General features: G+C 41.5%; 2 protein-coding genes and 8 non-coding genes across 10 annotated transcripts; 7 read left to right on the forward strand and 3 right to left on the reverse strand.

Annotated features, from left to right (window-relative positions):
• Positions 1-1635: 1635 nt before the first annotated feature.
• On the forward strand, positions 1636-1758 carry LOC123037451. Its single transcript, XR_006417496.1, has one exon. It is a non-coding gene; the product is annotated as a U5 spliceosomal RNA (small nuclear RNA).
• Positions 1759-1887: 129 nt separating this feature from the next.
• LOC108040410 (probable chitinase 10) lies at positions 1888-19998 on the reverse strand. The gene is made up of 8 exons (XM_017117884.2): positions 19721-19998; positions 9367-9448; positions 5464-5972; positions 4443-5399; positions 4228-4339; positions 3194-4164; positions 2754-2955; positions 1888-2693 (listed from the first exon to the last, which is right to left on the reverse strand). The coding sequence occupies exons 1-8, from the start codon at positions 19721-19723 to the stop codon at positions 2488-2490; spliced, it is 3042 nt and encodes a 1013-aa protein (XP_016973373.1). The 5' UTR covers positions 19724-19998; the 3' UTR covers positions 1888-2487.
• Positions 7031-7102, forward strand: Trnac-gca. Its single transcript has one exon. It is a non-coding gene; the product is annotated as a tRNA-Cys (tRNA).
• Positions 7254-7325, forward strand: Trnac-gca. The gene has a single exon. It is a non-coding gene; the product is annotated as a tRNA-Cys (tRNA).
• On the forward strand, positions 7478-7549 carry Trnac-gca. Its single transcript has one exon. It is a non-coding gene; the product is annotated as a tRNA-Cys (tRNA).
• On the forward strand, positions 8088-8159 carry Trnac-gca. The gene has a single exon. It is a non-coding gene; the product is annotated as a tRNA-Cys (tRNA).
• Trnak-cuu lies at positions 8332-8404 on the forward strand. Its single transcript has one exon. It is a non-coding gene; the product is annotated as a tRNA-Lys (tRNA).
• On the reverse strand, positions 8491-8563 carry Trnak-cuu. Its single transcript has one exon. It is a non-coding gene; the product is annotated as a tRNA-Lys (tRNA).
• Trnac-gca lies at positions 9250-9321 on the forward strand. The gene has a single exon. It is a non-coding gene; the product is annotated as a tRNA-Cys (tRNA).
• Positions 19999-24068: 4070 nt separating the features above from the next.
• LOC108040374 lies at positions 24069-25094 on the reverse strand. Its single transcript, XM_017117830.2, has 2 exons — positions 24793-25094; positions 24069-24739 (listed from the first exon to the last, which is right to left on the reverse strand). The coding sequence occupies exons 1-2, from the start codon at positions 25044-25046 to the stop codon at positions 24187-24189; spliced, it is 807 nt and encodes a 268-aa protein (XP_016973319.2). The 5' UTR covers positions 25047-25094; the 3' UTR covers positions 24069-24186.
• Between the last annotated feature and the right edge of the window lie 152 nt (positions 25095-25246).

Here is a 25246-nt window from a genome sequence, read left to right on the forward strand (position 1 = left end):
CAAAACGAAATGAGATGTGAAACTATGTATTTGTAAAGAAAATATAAATGTTGGTTCATGGAACATGCAAAGCGACGCACAGCGCGACTCTAGAAATTAGTAGCTCAACGAGATACTCAAATCTAACTGAAAACAAACTGAAAAACTCTTAAAAACTGTAACCGAAACGAAACCGAGAGCGCAACTAAAATTGAAACGAAATTGTCTAGGCCAATAGCGTGATATGTAAATACATCCATTTTGAAAGAGTCTGCGACACGCAATATATACATTCGAACTATTTGTGTTGGTCCATGCTAAAATACACTCTCACTAAATGATGCATACAGGTGTAATGCCACGCACGCGCTGAACTTCCGAGTACAATATTTTGCTAATGAAAGTCTGTCTCTAGTTGTAAACTCCTCCCCGCTATATTCTTCACTCCACACCGAAAGTCGCGTTGCGCCTGCACGGCCGCATATCACCCAACCGAAAAAAGTCGCAAGCCGATCTAAATCGGGTCCGATCGAGAGAACGAGGATTACTAAAAGGCTTCAACTACTCCGCACCACCACCAAATCACATGAAATGAAAAAGCAAGGAACTTTTAAATACATATAAAGGACAATTTGATTTCGAGACTCTTTAAAACTGCATGTTAATATCATTTTTTGTTGCAACGAAAGAACGATGGAAAGAAACAAATCTAAAGGATCCAATTTTACAGAGTCCACTCATCAATCCTCTAAGCAAAAGTTTCCAATTTTGGCAATTCTATCCTAAGTGTTATACAAGAGTAAAACAAAACAAAATTCAAACCTGTAGATGCTGTGGTTCGTTTACCAGCCTAGTGTGATTTATACTAATTTTGTACTTGTTAAAAACTCTCGATTTATTCAGACCAGAAATTATGGTCTATGCAATTCAGTTTTACTCAAATTTTACAATATTTTTCTTGATTTTATACACTTTTGTACTTTTATCTCTCTTTCCGTTTGTCTAGATTACTGCGTACTTTATTTTTAAATTATTGTGTACATCAACGTAAGACTAATTATTTAATTGAAACGAAAAACAAAATGTATAAAAAACTTTTTGAGAAAACCAATAAAAAAATAATAAAATTTTTAAAAGCTATGTGTTTTGGTTATTTTAAGAATCTCTAATTTTAAAGTTTGTTTTAGGAGTTATGGGAGCTCGATCTCATTTGAAATAAGATCAGCAATCAAATCCAATATAAGATATTTTTAAGGTTGTGTTTAATTTCTTTGCTGTTTTATTTTATTTCAAAATCAATTTCCCCTGATCTTGATAATCTTTTTTTAAATAAGACATCCTTAAATGTTTCCTTTCTTTTATATTTATGTACTGATAAAATGAAGGAGGAAATGGGGATTAATATAAGAGGCAGTTATAAGAGTTGTGCCCCCAACAATTGAAATAAGATATTTAAAGGCATGCGCACATTTAGCCATTGTATGAGGGCCCATTTTGAACAGCGCGCTCACAAAATCCATATCGAGGGAGGGTTCAGTCTCACCCCCAAAAGAGAGCAACAATATTTCATGAAACATGTCGGGGCTGGTTTTCATATAATTCCCAACACGTTCAAGCAGTTTTAGCATGGAGTAGCTGATGAAAATCGTACTTAAATTACTCTGGTTTCTCTTCAATTGTCGAATAAATCTTTCGCCTTTTACTAAAGATTTCCGTGGAGAGGAGCACTCTAATGAGTCTAAAATAATTTTTTAGTAGTGCCCTGTCGCAAGACTGGGGCCATTTGGAATAAATTTGAAATAGCTATAAGCAAAGGATATTCATAAATGTATGTTTTACATTTATGTTCTTCCCGAAGAAAACGGCTTCTTTTATGTTGTTTTATAAGTTTTTATTTTAACTACGTAATTACAACTCTATAATACAAATTTATTGTTAAAACTTGAAAATGTACAATTTTCTGTGTGTTTTGTATTATTCAGATAGGGAATGAGGATGGGGTATTTTGGGGCAAAAAGCAGCAGGAAGCTTTGTGTTATAGAGAGAAAACTGTTTCGCTTTATTTTTGGACAAAATTTCGATAGTGACTTCTTAGGCCGATTTCTGGTTGGTTGTTGGTCTCTTATGATTATCACAGTTTGCTATACGGAAGTTTCGGACACCTTCCATATAAACCTTTTTGTTACGAGTCATACGGAAATGCGAAAGTTAGTTTTGGGCCTGGCAGAAAGTAGTTCTGGTTTTGGGTTTGTGTTCGTCATTCTCATCGTTGTTCTGTAGTGGGTGCGAATTGGTAACTAAGACATAAAAACTACTTACAGCGCTAGCTAGACCTATATTTAGTGTAAAAAAATTCAGCCGAAATTTAGCAAGTTTTCGAGTATTTTTCGTAGTTAGTGGGGGAAGGGTAGCGGCGGCAGCAAAAGAGTTTCGTGGCAGTTTCGCATTACAACTAAATCTAGGGCATCGATTTCATAATATTAACAAGTCCATCCGGAGATGGAGGTCTTAGGCAGGCGCCTCCGTGGGTGCGTGGCATCCCTCGACATTTTCGGGCCAATCGCAGACGTTCTCCTGCGGATTGAAGACCAGGTTGGCGGGGCAGGGCATGTGGTGCTTCCTTTCACCCTCGCACATGTAGTAGTGGGTGCAGTCGGCCCAGTCCTTGTGGTAGCTAATGTGTCCATCCTCCTCCGCGCAGGTGACGTCATGAGCTGGTCGGAATGGTGATCATTAGTTAATTGCTTTTTGGTTAATCTTTTTTATGCACTTACGATCTTTGGTGGTGTAGGCTCCTCGTGGGCCGTGGGACTCATAGGGTCCATCGTACTCCAGCTCCACCTTGTAGTCCTTCAGCTCGTCGCTCAAAGCGGTCAGCAGCGGGTACTTTCCACTGCCGCAGCGGCCGGAGAAGTCGTCCATGTCGATGGACCACACCATGATGCCTCCGAAGCCCTGCTCCTTCAGCCACTCGGTCTGTAAAAACAAGGAAAAGGTTGAACATTTAGAAATAACCCATTGAGAAAGTTAAGATAATATACAAAAAGGATACATATTGTTTAATCAATTGTTTACACTTTAAAATCATTCATTAAATATGATAATAGAAAGTGGCTTTGCATGAACTTCGGTTAAATCTATTTAAATCCTAATTTGTCAGGTTTAATTACGATAACTTAAGGCTATTTAATATCTTAATTTCCTTTAAACTCACCTTGGTCTTGAGAGAACGTTCATCATCAAAGCCAACCCATTGGTTGCCGCGGTAGGCGAAGGGCACCTGCTGCTCCGAGTCCCAGACGAGCGTGGTGTTGTCCGCCGCCAGGAAGGAGCATACCTCGTAATAGCTGAGGAATCCGGCCTCGTTGGTGAACTTGCCCGCCTTGCCGCCGCCGGACGAGGGGGATCCGATGTCGAACTGGGTGTCGTTGACCAGCTCAAAGCTGCGTCCGTAGGTGGGCATGCCGATGAGGAGCTTCTCCTTGGGAGCGCCCTGCTTCACCCACTCCCTGGCACTGTAGTCAACGGTCAGTTTCTTCTGGTAGCCAGTGGCCGATTCCAAGGCAAACAGTGGCGAATTGTGGCCCACTGTGCGCTCCCACTGTCCGTGGAAGTCGTACGTCATCACGTTGATAAAGTCCAGATACTTGGAGATCTCCGGCACATCATAGCCAGCGGCGATGGCCTCAAAGGAGGCGGGCACGGCGGCGGTGAGCAGGAGGCGTGGCAGTCCGGAGGACTTGGCCTCACCTTCAAAGGCAACTCGAAGTTCCTTTAACAAACTAACATAGGCCACTCGATCCTCGGCACCACGGGGGTACTCCCAATCCACATCCAAGCCATTGAACTTGTAGTCGCGTAGGAAATCAATGGCCTCGTAGACAAACTGATTCATTCGGAACACATTTGAGGTGAGCTCTTTGAAGGGAGTGGAACCAAAGGCCCATCCTCCGATGGCCAGAAGGATCTGCAGATCGGGATTGGCATCACGCAGGGCAATAACGCTCTCATAATTCTCGGGATCATCGTCGGTGGCTTCGGTCAGCTTGTAATCCTGCAGAGTGGCAAAGGCATAAACGATGTGGGTGCACAGCTTGGGATCGATGTTCTCCGGCTGGAATTTGCCTGCTCCTGGTCGCTTGGCCGACCAGCTGGTCAGGTAACAGAACACCTGAGCGGGACGAGCTGAAGGGATGAAAGGAAACATTTATGGATTGATTTTAAGGCATTGGATATTCGACTACTAACTGTTTGTGGCGACTGCATTTGCTCCAGATTTAATACGATGTTTCTTCTGAACCTGTGGCTTGCGCACCTTATTAAGGACCTCATCCACAGAAATCTTGATGGGTTCGGGTTTCTGGAATCGAAATCAATGTGATAAAATGATACATTTATGTATTTTTGAAGGGTAAAACTATGTCCCCTTACTGATTTAATAATAGTAAAGTAAAGAAACAAACCTCTTCGATATCCTCAAACGTGGCAGCAATGGCGGTCCAGTTGACATCCTTGGCCTCCTTTCCTCGTGAGATGCCCAAAAGCTCCTCTCGCATGGCTCCAATCAGCGGGTACTTGACATTTCCTCCGCACACCTCGCCCTTAAAGTCGTCCATGTCGATGGTCCAGACCATGGCGCCTCCAAAGCCATTCGACTTGATCCAGTGCATCTTGTTCCTAATGGCACGCTCATCGTCGAAGCCCACCCACTGATCTCCATCAACTAGGTAAGGAACCTTCATCTCGTCATCCCAAACATACACGGCGCCATTCAAAAGCATCTCGCAGATTTCGTAGTAGGCCAGGAAGCCGCTCTCCTTGGTGTAGACACCTTCGCGTCCTCCTCCCGAAGCGGGGGCATTTGGACCGTGCTTATCCGGATTGGCCAGAGTGAAGGAGCGTCCGTAGGTGGGCATTCCAATGACCAGCTTCTCCTTGGGAGCACCCATCTTGACCCACAAACTGGCCGCATTGTCGACGGACAACTGCTTGCGCCATTCGGAATCGGTTGAAGGAGCAAAGAGTGGGGCATTGTGTCCCGTTTCGCGTTCCCACTTTCCGTGGAAATCGTAGGCCATCAGATTGATGAAGTCCAGGTAGCTGGCAATGGCAGGCACATCATATCCACCGCGAATATTATCAGGACCCACGGGCACGGCGGCGGAGAGGAGAAGGCGAGGCTTCTTCAGTTCCTGGGCCTCTGCCTCGAAAGCTTCGCGTAGTTCCTTCAGCAGCAGGACGAAGTTCTTCTTGTCATCGGTACCCTTGGGGTATTCCCAATCCATGTCCAGTCCATCAAAGCCGCGCTTGCGCAGGAAGGGAATGGCGGAGTAGACAAAGGTCTGGCGGGTGTATCGCGTGGAGGACATGTCCTTGAACTTTTGGGTGCCAAATGACCAACCTCCCAGGGCAAGCAGGATCTATAAGAGATGCGGCATTGGATTAGTAAATCATATTATTCAAAATACCTATTATATAACCCACCTTCAGTTTGGGATTGGCCTTGCGCAGGCTCATCATGCGTTCGTACAGTCCAGGCACATTATCCTTGGTCTCATCGTTGGACTCGTAAGAGCTCAGCTTGTTCTTCTTCAGCCAGCCAAAGGCAAAGATAATGTGGGTGCAGAGATCGGCTGGAATATCCTCGGGAACGAACTTGCCAATCTTGACGCGATACTGCGACCAGTTGGTGTAGTAGCATACGATCTTGGGCGTGCCATCGTCCACCTTGGTCTTCTTGCCCTTCAGAGAGGATCCGCTGGCCACCAAGGCAGTTCCTCCAGCCGCCGCTGCTGCTCCTCCGGCTGCAGCTGCTCCCAATTTCGCCTTGGAACGAAGGCGGGTGCGACGAACGCTGGTGGTGGTGGCGGAGGTGATCTGGTCAATACGCTTCTCCGCCTCTGGAGCCTCAGTGGACTTCTTCGACTCGATGAGGTTGCTCCGCGACGAACTGACCGATGTTGTGGGTCGTCGCAGGCGTCGACGTGTCTTGGCTGGAATTAATTAACATAAATTATATTTATATATTGATATAATGCACACATTAACCCTGCCATGGCTTAATTATTATTTATTAGTAATTTTTTTTTTCCGTCTAAAAGGTTACTAGACTTTAATAGTGATCATATATAAATGGTTAAATGTTTATAAATGTATTCTTTATTTAATTATTCATTAGTCTTGAAATATTATCAAATATTCACTCTCAAATTAATTTGTATTTTAAAAACAACTTGCCTTGTGTGCCTTCCCATTAATCCTTAATATTGAGGGTAAGAAATTCCATCTGCTTAAGTCAAAACCTTTTTTTGTTTGAAGTGATTTATTGTTGAACAGCATACCTGCTGACTGAGAGGTTCGCCCACATCTGACCCACTAAGTGATCACACTTGACCTTGCCCACATTGCGCAATCCCCGATAAAGGCGGCAGCTTCACTGTACATGTACAGTAGCTGGCACCTGTCATCCGGCTGAACTCCCCATCAACCGTCAATGTGGCAATGGTAATGACGGGTTGCCGCAATCTCGATCTCAATCGCGATCGTAATGGCAATTGCGATGGATTGTCAACCACTTGCGATCGTGGAGTGTCGATAATTTCAAATTGATGTATCTTCAGCTTGAATCCAACGACAGTCGTGACGTTCGGATTTACTTAATTCTGTCTTAATAATTAAGATATCGCTGGTAGATAACTCTTGTGTCATTACAAATAAACATACATTTATAATTATTAATGGAACGTCTGAATTGAGTCGCTGGCCCACACCGGTTTCTCTTGTGTTTTTCTGCTTAATTTCGCTAAATGAAGTGGAATTGCTGCAGCAGAAATAACAAAGCGAAATTATTGCTAAACCTGTTTAAATATTTCATTTAATGGCCGTATCTTTTGCATTTTTCAACTGCGCAAGCCCACAAATCACACACCATACAATACTAAAATGGGTTGCAAAAGGGGTTGGTACTAAAGGGGCGGGAGGTACTCCTTCGCCTGTGGATATTATTAGCCGACGAACCTCTAGTTGCCGTTTGGCCGCTCGGGCTCCAACTGGGGATATAGCTCAGTGGTAGAGCATTCGACTGCAGATCGAGAGGTCCCCGGTTCAAACCCGGGTGTCCCCTTGGTAAACTTTTTTGTTGCCCATCGAACAATTTTGATCAATCCTTATCTTTTGTTTTTCTAGGATAGGAGTACTTCTGTTAATTGTAATTTTAAGCAGTAACAGGGGACAGTTAAGTGTTGGAGGCTCCGTGGGAGCCCGCTTTCACACTTGGGGATATAGCTCAGTGGTAGAGCATTCGACTGCAGATCGAGAGGTCCCCGGTTCAAACCCGGGTGTCCCCTTGGTAAACTTTTTTGATGCCCATCGAACAATTTTGATCAGTCCTTATCTTTTTTTTTTTTTAGGATAGGAGTAGTTCACTTAATTGTAATTTTAAACAGTAACAGGCGACAGTTAAGTCATGGGGGGTCCGTGGGAGCCCGCAGTCCCACTTGGGGATATAGCTCAGTGGTAGAGCATTCGACTGCAGATCGAGAGGTCCCCGGTTCAAACCCGGGTGTCCCCTAGGTAATCTTTTTTGCATAATTCCAAAATATATCTTTAAAATTCGCTTCCTAATGAGATATTTTCGAATTTATCCAGAATTTCCCTTCACTTAAATTGAATTTGTTCTTCAAAAATTATATGATTTATATTTCCTGCATTTATATACATAACTCCAAATATTGCCTAATAACCATAGCCTTAATTACCTCAATTTCCTTGTATCAAAATTAATGCTTTTCTGACATTTATCGTTAACCGAATACCAGTTTTCCTTGACTTCTTATAAGATCTAATGAAAATTTAAATGAAATTGTCATGCCATTTGTGAATAGCTTCAAATTGCTAAAATAACCATTTTTATGTTTGCACATCAGCAATAAATAATTCCTTTTTAATTTTAATCATAAGCGTTGTATAATTGAAGGTAGTTTGTGCTGCTGGAAACGTGTGACCAGTCGGGGGTTAAATTCTTGTATGTTGCCATCGAACATGTTCGATTGCTACCCCAACTGTGTATTGAGGGGCTTTGTAGTAGGTTAGCCACAATGTGAAAACATGGGGATATAGCTCAGTGGTAGAGCATTCGACTGCAGATCGAGAGGTCCCCGGTTCAAACCCGGGTGTCCCCTTGTTTTTTTTATTACATTTCTCTTTTTTCTAATTCAATTTGTTTTTAAATTCATTTTCCAAGGATTTTTTTAAGCATCCATTCCGATAACGAAAATTTTCATTCTCGAGATAAATTTAAAATTAGCGATACGTGCAAATGCTCGTTTTTAGTTTGTTGCTTAACGTCACGCAGCCCGGCTAGCTCAGTCGGTAGAGCATGAGACTCTTAATCTCAGGGTCGTGGGTTCGAGCCCCACGTTGGGCGAATTCTTTTTTTTAAGTATTTATTCCTTTGTTATGAAATTGCTTACAAATTTCTTAAAAATATAAAAAGAAAATAAAAAAAATTATCGCCCAACGTGGGGCTCGAACCCACGACCCTGAGATTAAGAGTCTCATGCTCTACCGACTGAGCTAGCCGGGCTATGTAATATGGGTTGCCGAATTTACGATCAGCGATTGTAAGCTATCATTAACTTTCAATATCCTGATAAAAATTGTTTTGAAACCTGTTTCTCAAATTTGATTAAAACCAAATTAACAAAACATAGACTTTAGACCTTTCTAAACAAGCCATTTTCAGGCTGTCTTTATTAAGTAAATTAAAATCTTTTATTGATATAAACTTAAATTTAATTTGCTTATTCAGGCTACATTTTTTGTATTTGCTACCCACATCGTCTGCAATACTTTATTAATTTGCCTTTTAAACATGTTATATGAAAATAGATTGTTAATTGCCAGATACCGGCTTCCGTTTTGTCACAATCATTTGTTTTCTTTAAATAATACTTTTTTAATTATCTCTCTTAATTAAGTTTTAATGTTGGCTTTATGGGCTTGGCTACCACGCCCTTCTGCCTTTCTCTAATTTATTTTTCAGGTTGAGCAACAAACAATTGCTGAAGTGATTGCTGTGTGATGCAGATAAACGCAATCACAGCGAAATGGTAACAACAATGGTAAAGGAAGCAACTATTGTTTATCAATTTCCGGCCAGCAAAGTGAACTAAAAATAGTTACAGACGAGATAGACCGGACCGCCCACACATCAAGATCGAGGGGCTGACGTTTTGATTTCTTGGGTAAGTTCTGGCTCCTTATATAAGTGGGGATATAGCTCAGTGGTAGAGCATTCGACTGCAGATCGAGAGGTCCCCGGTTCAAACCCGGGTGTCCCCTTGTTTTTTGCCCTTTTTTTCTTAGTTTTTTTTGGCTTGTACTTACTTTGTGCACTGTCTGTCGAGGGTGAGAGCAAGACAATCAGCAGGCATATCACAAATGCGATTCGCAGCAACCGCGGTGGAAACTGTGGAGGAAATGAAACAAGGGGCAATTAATCACGGGCTTATGCTTTGATGTACGATTAATAATCAGTGATTTATGTGTGGGGCACGTCGACTTTCGGCAAATTACGTGGCACTTGTTGCTGCCTCCCCAATCGGGCCAGAGTGAAGGTCGCCCGATGACAGACAGAGGTCAGTCGGATGGCCCTTTGGCGCCCACAAGCACGTCTCGACATTGACCCAGTTTTTGGCAGACGACCTGCTCCGAAAAAAACAATACGCCCAAAGTTTCGACTCGATTGCCCGGCCAACTAATTAACAATTAACCCGCTGCTCATAATTATTCACAACGACTGTCACAACTTATGCGGCCCATTCATTGTTCAGATGAGACAGTCTGTCTCATAAAACTGTTAAAACTTGTCTGACATCTTCAGCTGCACGTCGGAGACTTATTAGCCATTTTGAAGAGTCTCTCGACTTTGAAAGTAAATCGGTGCCGACCTCCAGCCGATGCCATTCCCATTCACAAGGGTTCACTCAAGTGATGGGAAGAAGGTGTACTCAGATGAGGCACTTCGCTTTCTGGGACACCTCATTATTATTTTTATTGGAACTTATGTGGAAGATATTGTCATGCCCAAATGTTTAAACAAACTATTTTGATTTACGGGAGGCAGTAAATAATAGTGATGTATCAGAATGCTAACGAATTGGCATTGAATGTTACTTAAAATTGTTATAAATTTCTTTGTTATCTGAAAAGGTTTTTTTAGCCCAAAAAAATATATAAATAATAAGATCTAGCATCTTAGTCGATCATTGACAAACTCTCAATTGTTTAACTTGCCTAAGTTTATTTTAGGAACTGAGAAAATATTATATACCCTTGAGGGTTGACAAAAAGCCAACAATTTTAAAATAAATATCAATAGTTAGCAATATAGCTTTGATCTTAACCGATGATTGGAAAGACTGTAAACCTTTCACCTCGCCAATGTTTATTTTTCGCCAGCAGCTCGGAATCTATTTGTAGGCAAACAAACTCAAACCTTTGCCGTTTACCAGGTTCTTTGAGCCATTACCCATTGCCTGATTAGGCATTCAGGGGGCATCTCCATTAAGAACACCTTACACAACGCCGGGTTATGCAAATCGCCGGCGGGCCACAAACAGTTAGCCCTAATGTGAGCGGAGAAATGGAGAAATGGCCGAAATTGGCACGATCGTGAGTCGATTGCTAACGGTCGGGGCTTACAGTTAGAAAGCTGTGGTTATTCTGGCGAGGAATGCTCAAGGTCGTGTCACTAACTCGCCGAGAAGGCTGTCTAATTTATGAACATCCCCCGCCATTAGTCCGCCCATTAATCTCCTTAGATCTCTCGATCGAGATGGGACGCAGTCGATCCGAAAAAGTGAAACTGGTTTGGGCTTATTTTCGGCTATTTATTTAAAAGTTTTAGCAGTCCGCAAACGATGCATAAATTAAAAGTCTTAAAGCAGCACGCAAAAGGTTCCTTATCGCGTGTGGCCAGTTAGCCAGTTAGTCAGTTATTCAGTTATTCAGTTTGTGAGCCGAACTGGTCTGGACCAACTGGTTTGCTCTCGCTTTGGATCTTTGGATCTTTGCATCTTTGGCTCTGAAACTGGGCGCGGAAATAAACGGAATGACCGTAAAGAGAAACCGGGCCTCTCAAATGCCTTTCATTTTCCTTGTGCGAAAGCGAAAATCGCCAGAACCGAAAGTTCCCAACTTTATGTTCATATTTAGCCCCAACCATCTTTTCAATTGCATTCTTGCGTAAAACGTGTGTTTCTTTGCGGGTGTTTTAGTTTGTTTTGTTTGGCTGGCATGTCCATTTCGGGCGATTGTCCAAGTCGCATTGCAATGTTTTCTACAAATGTCCATTGTGTTTGTTTGGCTGTGTGTCGGTATCATTAGCTGGTGTCCATGTTGACTAACGGCTCGCTGGAGCAAAGCCAAGTTGCTGGGGCTCAAAACACTGATCAAAACGGAGTGTTTTTTGCCTCATTATAAGCAGGCTTTATTTGCAATCACATAGAAGCTTCTAGAGTTCGGTCTGTTTCTTAATTTTAAGACATTATAAACTGTTCCTTGACAATTGAGTTTTATTTTTATTTATTTTAAGGAAGCATAACTTTTAGCTTCTTTGTAGGATCACGCTAAAAATTAGCCTTTAAAAGAAAATATAAAATCCGTTTTGCTGTGTAACTTGGACTTGCTTTTCTTTCTTGGCTTTAAAGAGCCGCCAAGTCTTGGGTTTCAGTTTTGGGCTCCGCGTGTGCGTTTGTGTTTGCCTGAAAGCCTCTGCGGTTACGACAGCACCAAATAAAAGTCAATAAATAATAGAAAGAGAGAGGGGTGGACCGGTGGATAAGGGGGTGGCCACAGGTAAAGACAAGCCAACTGCATTCCAGCAGCATGATTGGGTTTGTTCAATTGTCTTGCGCAAAAAGAGAAACAGCAAGTCCAAATGGAAAACCAGAGAAAATTGCAACTGACTCTTTGCATTCGAAGCTTTCAACACCCCGAAGTGGTAAACTGTAATCAAATTATAGTCTTATAAAATGCAAAATCTGCATTACATTTTAATTTCTTAAAAGTTATTTAATGATTTTACTAATCTTCCTTGAAAAATGTATGTTATTATTTTTGAATATTTAGGATCTGTTTTACTTTTGTAGTAATAAAGGATTCTGATATTACATTTTTTGATAAATGCAATAAATTTAGCAGTGCCCACAAATTAATGGCTAGTTCTACAAGATATATTTTTAACATCAAATGTCCATTAATTGTTTTGTAATTTAAATTTAAATTAAATATGATTAGCTTTTAGGCAAACTATCGACCCCACATATCCATTTACCTCCAGGGTAGCTGAAAATATGATTCGTTTTGTGATTGTGGATTTCACTTGCACACGAAAGCAAGAAAGCGCAAAAATCGCTGAAATCGCAATTCATTTGCGTAAATTTTGTGGCTTTTGTTGCCGTTTGCCGAATGCTCGTGTCCGCTCAATAATTTCAACGGGCGAGACAAATTGCGCAAATACTGCATTAATCATGCGCCGCGGAGGCTGCAACATCTGCCGTTCGCGGCGCGTTCGTCGCCTGAGTCTTTCGTTTGGGGCCATGGAATTGGAAATGCAGTTTGAAGTGCGATTTATTTAAATGCGGTCTCCGCTTTCGACCATTTACCACTTTAGCGGCTGTCGAATCGATGTTGTCTGGCCGTTTGTTTGCGGCTCTGTCGCGCCTGCTATATTTAATTAAATGTTGAACGCCTTTTTGCTTGACCGAAATTAAGCTCAAGGTGAGGCGCAACGCAGCGCAGCAAAGGCAGCGAAAATAACATCGAAATATAAATAATACAAAAAAAAAAAATGTGTAAAAGTACAGAGAAAATTTAAGAAAACCACAGCGACACGCGTCATTTGGATGTGTGGGTTTATTGGGGGCTTTAAGCCATAAGTCATAACTGTTTCGGCAATATTTTGGCTTTGATTTTGCGGCTAACTATTTTGTTTTTCGCCCCGGTCTCGGACCAGTTGCATACGTCACACAATTAAGCCAAGTCGTGAGCACCTGTCCTGACCAGACGACCTTGCGCAATCTGGCCAAAAAGCTGGGCAAACGAGTCCAGAGAGCAAAACGGCGACGCAGACTGGGGATTAAGAGAGCCTGAGTCACCGTGCCTGGGTACTTAAGCCGAAACTGGTTCACGGATCGATTAGAATAATGGCTGAGCTTTGGCAATTAGTTGGGCCCGGCCAGGGCGAGAATATGCCAATGCGACAGCGACTGCGACTACGACTCCAATTACCAATTAGGGGAGGGGGGAACAAGCCACTTCTGGGTGCGGTGCCTCGCCAATCTTCTGGTCTGGCGGTTCTCCCGATCGGGCAATTACTTCCTGTTGCAGCATAACCCTGAACCGGCCATTGACGCTTCAGAAAAACGAGTTGAGGCAGCGGCACCAGACTCCAGCCGCCTGGCGAAATGTGTGCTAAAATTTTCAGCCTGTTCTAGGGCTTCTCACACTGAGAAAATAGGCAGACATATACTGGAGAAATAATGTTCATGAGGAAGATCACATTTTAAAATAACATGTATTTCATTAAGCAATGTCTGCCTTTAAGTTTTGGTTTATTATTTCGTGTCTGTTTAAAAACTCAAAGTTGTAAAAATAAACACGTTTCCAAATTTAATGTTTAACGTTTTATATGTTCCAGAAACCTCTAGAAAATGTCTCTTAACAGTTTCGAAACCTTCCCAAGTCTCCCAAAAAATATTCACGTTTGTTTACCTGCTTTGGCTTTGAACTTTATTTTATTTTTTTTTTTTTTCTCCTAAACCTATATAATCCTAAAGTGACTAAACATAGCTAGGGAGATAAAATATTATTACGAGTTTTCTTAGGTAAACGATTTTGAAAATTTGGGTCCTTTGGGTTTTTCTTTTGAATACATTCGAAATAACGTCGATGCAGTCTGCTCCACCCAATTATTATCTCACATTAGACCCTTCTAGTCCGTGAAGAGCTTCGTCTTTTAATGGATTAAGCAACATCGCATGTTTTTCGACGCACCCACTGAGTTATGGAACTGCATTTTGCTTTGACTTTTTAATGTCCCAAACGTGAGGCACATAAAATGCCAGCCAGCTGTTGAAGCCTTTGCTGCTGAGTCATTTTATCAGCAAAAACTGAGAAAAAACAACACAACAGTGGCAGCAGAGCGAACAAGAACATATAACCATTATTCTTGCGGCTGCAATGCCAGATTTCAACAGTTGAGTGCGCAGCACTTCCGTTCCAGTGCCGCCAGATCAAGCATTTCCTACACGGCGCGATCTTGTTCATAATGTCAATAAAATTTATGTCCGTTTGTTTGCTGGCTTGTTTGTTTTTGTCTTGCTTTTTGGCTGGCCTCGTAAAGAATTCGCCATTTGTCAGTGTCGCATTTGAGGCAGCTTCTTTGGCTTTTTGTCAGGCTTGTCTTTTGTTTTTCTCTGCTCACTCTGGCGAAACCAAAGCTAACGGCCTGGAAAATGCTCGAATGCCGACTGTCGACTTGCCTGTGTCTCTCGAATGGTGGGTAAAAATCATATTTTCACTTGCACTTTCTGGGGGAGTGCTGTTCAGCCTTTCAGCCTTTCGGTTTGGCAGCCAACCAACCCAGCGGCAATAAGGAACTAACTGTGCGGACATTATGTCATCGCCATCAGCAAGTGCAACTCGAGGAGAAGCGCCAGCAGCCGCCTCCTTACGTAAGCCCCATATGCGCTTTTATTAATAAACAAAACAAAGCGTCCCAAAGAGACGACCAGAAATCATAGGGAAACGAGCAGCGGTGAAATTCGTATTATTAGCAAGTTAATGCGGGGCTTGCATCTCCATTCGGCGGCCGAAAGCAGGTGGCATTGTGCTCAACTTTAACCTTTTCGGCCAAAACGGAGATGCGACTGCAAACCCGTTTGGCTAATAACGCTTATAAACAGATATTCAAATTAAAAGATCCCCGATTGGCTCGAGGCTGGGCCAGTTTGATGGCCCGATCAATGTTTATGGCCTAGACCATAAAACGGCTTCGATTCAAGCCAGTTGAATTTATTGCCAAATGGCAAGAAGTCGTCGTCGCTGGCCGATAATAATAATTGTGTTTGGCCAGCGGAAGGGCCACAGATTACAATTTTCGCCTAATTAGCTTCAATTATGAGCAGCCGGGGTGGTTGTGCAACCACTCCGCAGATCAGTCTATAGCCACCGATAGTGACTTGACATTTCGATTATGTCGCTGTCCGATTTCGCCGTGGATATACGGCTGATAAATATAGATACTCCGCCTTTATATAATGACGGCGGCGAACCAGTTTGCTTTGGCTTTTATTTCGGTTTGTCACCTCGCCGTCTGACAAATGATTGATACACACGCGTACCACAGATCCCTAAGCATATGCTTGTGGATTTGGAATCAGAGTTGGAGTTGGAATTGGCCCAAGCATAATTAACATGTGTTTGTCTGCGACTTTGCTTTGGCTTTTATTTCGGTTTGTCACCTCGCCGTCTGACAAATGATTGATACACACGCGTACCACAGATCCCTAAGCATATGCTTGTGGATTTGGAATCAGAGTTGGAGTTGGAATTGGCCCAAGCATAATTAACATGTGTTTGTCTGCGACTGCCAGTTGGCATTGGGTGCGGGGTAATTAAGATGGATCTCGTATCGCGGTTGGTTGGACAAACAAAGCGCTCTGGCTTTTTGTCGCACTTCCTGTTAGACCCTAAAACTGAAACTTGCAATGTGCGCGGCCAAGTTCGTTGCCTCAGTCTTTTGATTTTCAAGTGGGCACAGAGAAATGAGGAAATCAATTTTAATCTGCTTTTATTAGATCAAAATTATAATGATTTTTATTTTTAATATTTTTGTTAAATCTTGAAAATTAAAATTACATTGTGTATCAAGTTCGTTGCCTCAGTCTTTTGATTTGCCATTGTGCGCAGATTGTTTAATCTGAAAATCTCTATCCTTTTCAACATGAATGAACTATTATTTGTATTTTAGATATATATTGAAAGACATAGCTTCAGTTTTAATGTCTAACATCACTGCACTTATATTTTTTTCTGTGCAATGACTTGTTGAATTACTCTCACTCCTATCGCCATCAGCTGGTTGACTGTTAGTCTGTTTGGCTGACTGACTGACTGTCTCAACGAGGAGTTCAATAACCATTTGATGCGTTTCGATTTCAGCCGAACTACAGAAATCAGCATAATAGTGAGCGAGGTTGCAAACTCGATTTGCGTCTTGTGAGCGGCGTTTCTCTATATAAAGAGTGTAGTATTTTCCAAGCAGCCCACACTCCCCCAAGCCAAACACAACACAAGCCCGAACGCAAACCCAAACCCAGTTGCAGCTGCCTGTCAGGGCTAGGCAAAAAGTGATTGCCAAGAAGCCGACAGCTCAGAATCGAGAACGCGGTGTTGCCAGGCACTTTTGGCCGGGCTTAAAGCCATGTGGTTATTGGCCAGAATCAAAATGCCTGGCCCGCAATTATGCCCCAGCTACTTGATGCTGTTTGAGCCATGAGTCGTGGCTGAGTTGTGAGTGGCTGGCATTTTGCTGCACATTATATTCACATTTCATAGAAATATCACAGAGTGCTTACTAGAAACTTCAGTTTCATTGTCTTGTTTAACAATAAAACATTTGAATGTCTTGAATTAATGTAGAGTCTCTCTTAAAGTGCTATAAAAATGATTTTATCGCTTCAAAAGACACAGCTTCAGGGACCAGTAATAAAATGTCAGCACTTTGTAGGAAAATTATTGTAATAAAATATACATTAAATATCTTTAAAAACATTAAATGCTCGAATAGTAATAGGAAAAAGTGAGACTCTTATTAAGTAATATTTTGGGTATAACAAATATACATTTAATTAGAGACAAATTAAATAATTACCCTTAAGTGAAGGAAATTTTCTCTACTTTGTTTGGAATAGAATTAGAAAACGCATTTATTAGCCAACCTATATTTTCCCTGTCTCTTTCAATATGGAAAGGAAAATGACTTACCTAATTTCCCTACTTATATCTTCTTCTATTTGTACACGCTAATTGCGCGATCGGTTACAAAACCAAATGCAAGACAGGACCCTCGTAATCGCTGGCTGACATTCGCATTACGTATACGCCCAGTCGGAGCGTATTAGCAACTTCCGTCACCATAATAAAAAAATAACAAGACAAGACCGTAGAGAAAAATGCGTTGCTTGTTTTCTGTAAGGGAGAAAGTCTGTCGCTTTGCAATTATATTGTCTGCCCCTCCCCCCCCAACTCATGTACTTTTTTTCGTATTTATTTTTCTTTGGGGTTTTTCGAATGTAAACACGGGCGAGCTCGTCGTCTTGCCATTTCAATGGTTTGTTTTGCAAACAAAATTCTCTGCAAGTGTTTTCATTCAATTGTCAGCGCCGGCAGAGGCATTTCAAACGAAAGTGAGAGTTTCAGCTACATTCAAAGTCACAGCTCCACAAACGACGGGAGTTTGTAGATACATTTCCAACGTACTGCACATGTCAGTCACGGCTGTCAATAGCGCGTGTCAAGTCGGTGGGCGTGGCCGAAGGAGGGGCGGCGGTAAAAAGAGTTATTAACTAACGCCAAAATGCCGCGAAAGTGCACGGAGGCAATGAAAACTTTGGACCGCCTGGTAATTAACATTTCTCTCTTTTCTTTTTCGAAAATGATTAAAAATTGACCTGCTTCACATTATATAAAAATATTTTCTGATTATTAGAGAGGAAATACTTAATAATTATTTCTCTAAAAGCTAATCAAACTACAAACAAGCTTTAGGAAAAATTTAAAACAAAGCTCCTCAATCAATTTTATATCCAATATTGATTTAGGATCTGTTTTTATTAAAGAAAAATATTTTGAAAAGAAAATAAACTTTATTTTATTGATTTATTCAGAAAAAGGTATCCCAAGCATAATTTAAGATGGATAATAAAAAACATTTAAAAGTTTTGTCATCTGTAAAAGAGTTTTCATTATAAAAATTTCCTTGGCTGACAAAATATATCTTCAGAGCTATTAGCTAATTCAAAAAGCTGTCACGGAGACAATGAAAACTTGGGCAATTAACATTTCTTATTGTTTTCGGTATTAATTTTCGAAATGCCAAAATTTCGACCTGCTCCACATTATACGCTCGTTCACAGAAATATAATGGAGTATGTATACCCGATCGGTTGCATTGTGCGGCTAGCGAAAGACCATAAAATAAAATGTTTAATTTATAAAGCAAGCAGAGTTCGCATTTGATTTGGACTTTTTGATTGCCTCTTGCTTTTCCACTGTTTTCGAGACTCCGTTTCGACTTGGACTCCGGCTCGAACCTAATTTTTGCGGGTTTTTCATTTTCGAGACCAGTTTTTTTTTTTTGCTTTGCCAACTATTTGCCAATCGACGGCGGCGAGTTATAGGTATTTTTTTTTTTTTCCTTTTTTTCCTCTCTTGCGCCGTTTGCCTTGTTGTTTTCCTTTGCAAATATTAATTGTTGTAAAACAAAACTAGTTATTGTTATTGCTATTGTTGTGCGCCTGCAACTTTTACTTGCTGCCTTTGCTGCTGATTTTGCTGCCAAATTGAGGCGTGCCGCCTGCTGCGGCCATAATGGAAATCTCTCGGCTAGCTGGCTTTTCGTTTTTCGCTTTTCGCCGAGGAAGTAAAAGCCGTTGCCAATTGGCCAATTGAAGACTGCGGGCATTTTCCCCTTTCAGCTGGGCTTTCTGCCTCGAAAGCGAAACTGAAACCCCCCACCAACTTCTGGCCCCCCCCATCCACACACTCTATTATTTTTTCTTAGCCCCTTAGCGCTCATTTTATTCATTGTCTTTGACAAGTTCGCCTTCAACTTCGGTCGGTCAGTAGCGGTACAGAACCCGTTGTCGTTGTTGTTGCCTCTGTTGTTCACGTTGTTGCTTTTTCTCACACTCAGCCATTCTGCGTTAAAGTCTTACACGGGAAAAGATTTTTAAATACTTGTCTAGCCCCGAAAAGAACGTGCTATGCTCGTAGGAGATCAACAAGATATTATTCTGAAAATTAAAGTGCCCGTTTTAATTTTTTAAATATTTTGTGATTATAGAGAATTAAAGCACAGTCATTTAGATATATGCCACTTTGAAATCGGATGACTGTAAAAAAAGTTATGGGCTTAGAAGTGTAGGTTTTAGGTCACTTTTCTGCAAAGCCATTTTTCGAAAATTTGGAAAATGACGGAAAATCGACCCAAAAAAAAAAAATAAAGTGAAAACACAGATTTTTAACGAATTAAAACACAATCATTTATAAGTATGACATTTTAAAATTGGATGTCTGCAAGAAAAGTTATGGACTTAGAAGTGGAGTTTTTTGATACTTTTCTGCAAGTTTGTTTATGGCTATTAACAACTCGAACAAATATTTTTTGTAAGTCTAGTCTTGCCCTTTTTTTTTTAATTTAAATATGCTACTGCCTTTTAATGAAAAAGAAGTGTGTTGAAAAATGTATCCACAAAGAATATTTTTTCCCGTGCAGTCTTGGTTTACGTTTACGTTCTCCAACTGCCATGGAGTTGCTGCTGCTTAGCATTCATTTTTCCGTTGCGTCAACGGACTTTCAATATTCTTTGGCATGCTTTTTGTTCTGCCAGGGGGTTGTTGTGGATATGGTAATTTCCATAGCTCCATGCCTCTGACACACATTCGCACTCACCATTTTTCAAGCTCGACTCCGCGCCGCGTATCCACAAGCTACAAAATCGATTCTCCTTGAGCTGGCAGTGGGAATTGGATTGGATTGATCTAGACTCGATTCGATTCGATTGGATTCGATTGGATTGTTAGTCGAGTGTGTTGGGGCTTTCGAGACACTGCAAACTGTCGTGGCTAACCGCACATATCTTGCCACTAGTCACTAGTCACTTTCAAAAATCCTGGCCCCCAAAAAGGCGAAGTGGACCGCTTGTCGCTTCGAACTCGCACGTTGGACTGAAAAACTGAAACTGATTTGAGCGCTGCCGCCGCCAACTGCCAAGACAAGGCGACGACAACAACGGCCACGGCAGCGACGCCGACGTCGACACTCAGGGAAAATAGTCTTATTTAAAACAAACAAAAATAATTCTCTTCAACAGGATATTTTGAAGTGTTCTCATCCATCTATTTCATTTTCGAAGGGACTAATTGGTTCTCTTCGCTTAAGATGAGGGTTTTTATCATTCAAATATTTTTTTTACTTATTTTGTTTACACCTTAAATACAATTTATTAATGTTAAAAATACTTGTATGAAGTTTTTTAAGATTTCTTTTACATATTTTCATAAATTACATTCCCTTGTCAAACCTAAAAATATTTATGAGAAATAATGAAGACATCAGTTTTAAATTACAAAGCAAAGTAAAATCCTGACAATTAGATAAAGTTTAAAAATGAAAAGTTGCGTTAAATAGAATATATATGTTTATCAAGCAAAACATTTTAAGAATCGTTTTAGTTCTTGTAACAAGTTAATTAAATTTAAAATCCTCCAAAACGTGTAAGAAATATTTAGAGTTTTTTGTCCGATCAATGGTAAATAATTAAACCTCAGAGGGTTCAATATATGTCATTTTTTTCACAGTGCATTAAAGCAGCGGAGAGTGGAGCTGAGCTTAGTTTGGCCCCCGGATTGAGCAGGGTTTTGATTTCTGCTGCTCGGTGTTTGGTGTTTGACAACGGCTGAGCTTGAGCCCCAAGTCCGCCACGTACGAGCGCCATATACGAGCAGTCCAGCAACAAAAACAAAGGCGGCAGCAGCATAAAAACAGTTTTCGGTTTGCAGCCCGCGCTGTGAGCTGCATGGAAAATTAAACTCGCCGAGTTGCCTTTGGTCGGCTCTTTCGTCCGCCGCTGTTAGTCGGCAACAGCGGGTTAACAGTGGTCGGCGGAATAGACAAGAGACACTGGCCACCGATGGCCATTCAATTCGGCATCAATTCGGCGTTCAACCAAACCCCTTTCAACCGGTTTTATTCGGGGCCTTTTAACGTCACTTAATCAATCACAGATTTAGGCAATTTAAACTGTGTTATTAATTCATTTTTAGGCAGCCACATTTGTTATACAACTTGGCTACAGAAAAGCATTATTTAATTAGGTATTATGATTATTTTACGGGTGTTTTTGATATTTAGTAATAGCAATTATAAAATATTTATAAATAAATATACAGAAGTATTGGCTTTAATGTAAATATTTTAGGAAACACTTGCATTATTCTTGTAGTCAGAATCTTATTCCATTATTTGTGCAGGTCGAGTTCAGCACTTTATAATTTGTGTACATATTATTCCTTCCGCATCTCTGGGCACAGAAAACGGCCATATACCATTATAAATTGGCTTTAACTATTGTACTTTATTGAGTTACCACATAGAAAAATTCAATTTAATAAGGATTATTAGAGAATTAACCCACTTTTAAGTCGATGTTTATTTGGTATATTTATGAGGCAAGCATAGACAATTTTTTGTAGGTTAACCCTGTTGATTCGATAACTAAGCCGGGTGAAACTAGGTAACTCCCCCACCCACCCACTGGAGGCGTTAGGCAGCCACCATTTGTTATCGGATTCGGATTCGGATTTGGTAAACAAACATGTTTGATTAGCATAAAGACAAACGGCCAAGAGACGTCAGCCAAATGTCTGCGACTGATCCCCATCCCCATCCCCATCTCCATTTCCATCTCTATTTTCATCTCCATCTGCGACTGCGTTAAATGCAAATTCGAAATATGATTTACAAAATACGCAGCGCATAACACTTGGCTGACGTTTCACACGATAGAAAGCAGGAGGCAGCCGAGGTTAATTAGCATATGGGTTTCTGTGAAGGGGTTTCGTAAGCGTTTCCAATTGCTGACCTGGCCACACCCTCCGCCAATCAGCAAATTGCGCCCCAAACGAAAACGAAAGTCTGTATTAACTCGGAATGGTTTCTTGATTGAAGTTCTGGCCTTTCGGTTCCTGGGATCTTAACTCCCCCCAAAAAAAGTCTTCTCACGCTTTGCATGCCATAAATTTCACCGCCTTTCACTGTAAATCATTTGGCCAACTTAATTGCGTGCATTTTAATGCCCATTCCATTGCGTGCCATTTGCCATTTGATGTTCGCTGCTGCAGCTTTTGCTTTTTGCAATTCTGTGTGCCAGTTTTCCCCAAGAAAACTCTTCCATGCGATGCTCTGTTTCGCAAGCGGGCCAAGTTTCACATCGGATGCACAAAATAAAACCGAAAGCCGAATGCTGAACGCCAAACGCAGAAAGCCAGGAAGAAGGAATCTATTCGAATGGCGGTTACCCATTATCTATGCGGTGCAGGTGGGACCTTATCGACGAGTGCATTGGCACGGCTTTCGAAATCGTTATACCGATTGAATATCAAATCGAACGACTTAACCTTCACTGCGGCAGGTTCGTGCCTTAAGTCTTTTGTTTTCGTACACACACACACACACTCACAAAGTCGTTCGAACTGAAAGTGAAATTTCGTTGTAGGTAATTTCGTTGGCTGCCTTTATGATTTTGGTAATTGTTGAAAAAGAAAGGCACTCACAATCGCATCACATCGCTGATAAGAAACGTGATTTAATTTTAAGCTACAAATTATGAAAAACATACGCCGCCAACAAGCGGCTTTTCACTTTTCAATGGCCTTGCCTGGGGGGCCTTGTCTCGTTTTGTTCCCCGCAGTGGCCATCAGATCGACTGGAATCGCACCATCGCAGTGCCCTGGTCATCTCAATCGGCAGCGGAAGAACAAAAACTCGTCTGGGAGTTGTCCGCTCGTTTTGCGTTGTAATTTTCGTGTGTGATCTGCCCTTTCCAAAGGCAGGTTATTTCAGTCCTCACAGCATTGTTGCACAGCTTTTTACTTTTGTTTAGCATTGAGATAAGATTTTATTATATTTATTGCAAAGGGAAAATTTTGTATTACAATTTATCACTTTCGCCAAAAATATATTTACATTTTAAAAGGACTTGCCTTCATTTATGATCTTTAGATTTTTCGGTGAATTTAATGAAATATTTGGTTTGACGTCAAGTATAAATATAAAAGTACGAATTATAAAGAAATCACATTAAAAAGGCATAATTCCAAAATAAGATCAAAATATAAAGCGTAACAATTAAGAACACGGAAATTTATTGATTTCGTTTGGTTCACTTATAAAACGTTTTTTCATTAAGTTTTAAATTCTTATGTTTTCTTTGTATTTTCTTTGAGTTCAAGGTGAGTTCAAAGCGATTCGTAAGCAAGAGATACAATTTGAAGCTATTTATAATCCTAATCTATTGATGGATTACCTATACAAAAAGGAATGTCGCATGGAATTATAAATATTAATAGCTAATTGTCCAAATAAGTTGTACAACATTTTTGTACCCCTAAATCTAGACTTAAATCTCTCAAGACTTCTGAGAAGTTCACCATTTATTCTGCCTGAAATAGGTGTTCCCGAAATATCTATAAAATCGTAATCCATTTGGGTATTCGATTCACCCGAATGCCCAACCCAACGCAACCCAATGATAACCTTCTGATTTCTGAAGTGTGCAGAGCATCGGGTGTTCAGTGCTCCAAATAGCACCTTGTTTTTTCCCGTGCTCTTTGGCTTTTCTTCCTGCCATTGTGCCCCAGACAATGATGGAGCTGCACTTGGATACTTGGATGTTGGATGGTGGATGTTGAAGGAGAGCTAAAGCTGGGCTGAAACTCAAGGGGAGTGACGATAACAATCTGCTTTCGCTGCCCCTTAATCAGCCAGTCATCGCGAACGAGCAAGCTCACCCGGTAGTTTGTAGTTGGGCTTATTTGCCTTTTGTTTGTTTTACTTTTGTTTCGGTGTTTATATATGTTTTTTTTCCGTTTTCGGTTGCCTCCACAAGATTGATGCGAGAACAAGGTTTGTCGCTTAGGTCTTTTGTCGGCGGCGGCCGCTTTGGAGCTCCACTGCCGGATGTGTTCTAATAAAGCCAGAGCGCATTCAAGGCCTCCATGGGCCGGGTCGGCGAACAAGGTTGATCTTAGCACGCTTTTAATCGTAACAAAATATAATCGCACAGATTCACACGGAGTGGAGCGCTGATATCTTGATAGATGAGCCAGCCGTGCCCTCGATCTTGGCCAGATTTCGTTTTAGTAGACGTAGAAGCAGCTGGAACCCGTGCTCGAGCAGCTGGAAGAGGAAGTGCTGGCCTCTGAAGTTGTGGTTTTTTTACGGCTGCTTCGAGCTTTCCATCTCTTCCAAATGGAGTTCATACCAAGTCGTTTGAAGATCCCTTGCAGAAGCTTGGAACGTGACTTTCGACGTTCAGTGGCAGGGGATTCAGGCGGGGTTTGGGGTTCCGAGTGGGATAGGGTTTCTTCCACAGGAGGAATAAATATGGGTGGTGATGGGGGAGAGGGGAGAGGCTTCTGCAAGCCCGCCAGCGCCAGTTGAAGATTCTTCCTCAGGTTTTTGTAGAGATCCCCCTGATCAGAACGCTGAAAGGTGGAGTCAGAAGGACTCTTTTGGCTGGGACAGGACTCTGGTGGACCTGGGGTCTTGGGCGCCTTAAGGCGGCGTAGGCGGGGCGGTGGCTTTGGAGCTGGAGGCGGTGGTGGAGCTGGACGCTTCGCGGCCCTATCCACTCGAATGTCCAGCACCAAACGCTCCGCACTGCTCGAAGCACTGGAATTAAGGCGCCATCTAAAGGGGATTCATTTAATACAAACTTTCGAAGTCTTAGGAGAACAACTTACCCCACCAGGATTAAAATCGCATTATAAGCCGGCAATACCACCAATCCAAGTATCAAGAGCCTCACCAGAGGACACGAGGATTGCTGGAGCTGCAGTAGCCAGTCTAAGGAGCAGCAGCCAATAGAACCCTCCACCATTTGCTCTTGGCTATGATTAAATACACTTAGGGTTGTCGGGGGTCCTGACCAGGTCAACGAGTTGGTCAAGATGTTACCCATAAACATACCAAGCGACTCCCAGCACAGCAATTTCATTATTTATTTTTATTCTTTTTACTCCATTCGGTTGTTGTAGGAAGTGTGTGTCTAGAAAAATTATAAAAATACTGACTTTTAATGCTAGGAACAGATGTAAATTAACAAACATAATTCAGACCCACAAATGTTACATAGCCATTTAATAAAAAACAAACTTAAGTCTTAGGCAAATAACGATTGCATCAATCACAACTAAA

Source organism: Drosophila rhopaloa, unplaced genomic scaffold (genome assembly GCF_018152115.1).
Source record: "Drosophila rhopaloa isolate 14029-0021.01 unplaced genomic scaffold, ASM1815211v1 contig_163, whole genome shotgun sequence".
NCBI classification, from domain to species: domain Eukaryota; kingdom Metazoa; phylum Arthropoda; class Insecta; order Diptera; family Drosophilidae; genus Drosophila; species Drosophila rhopaloa.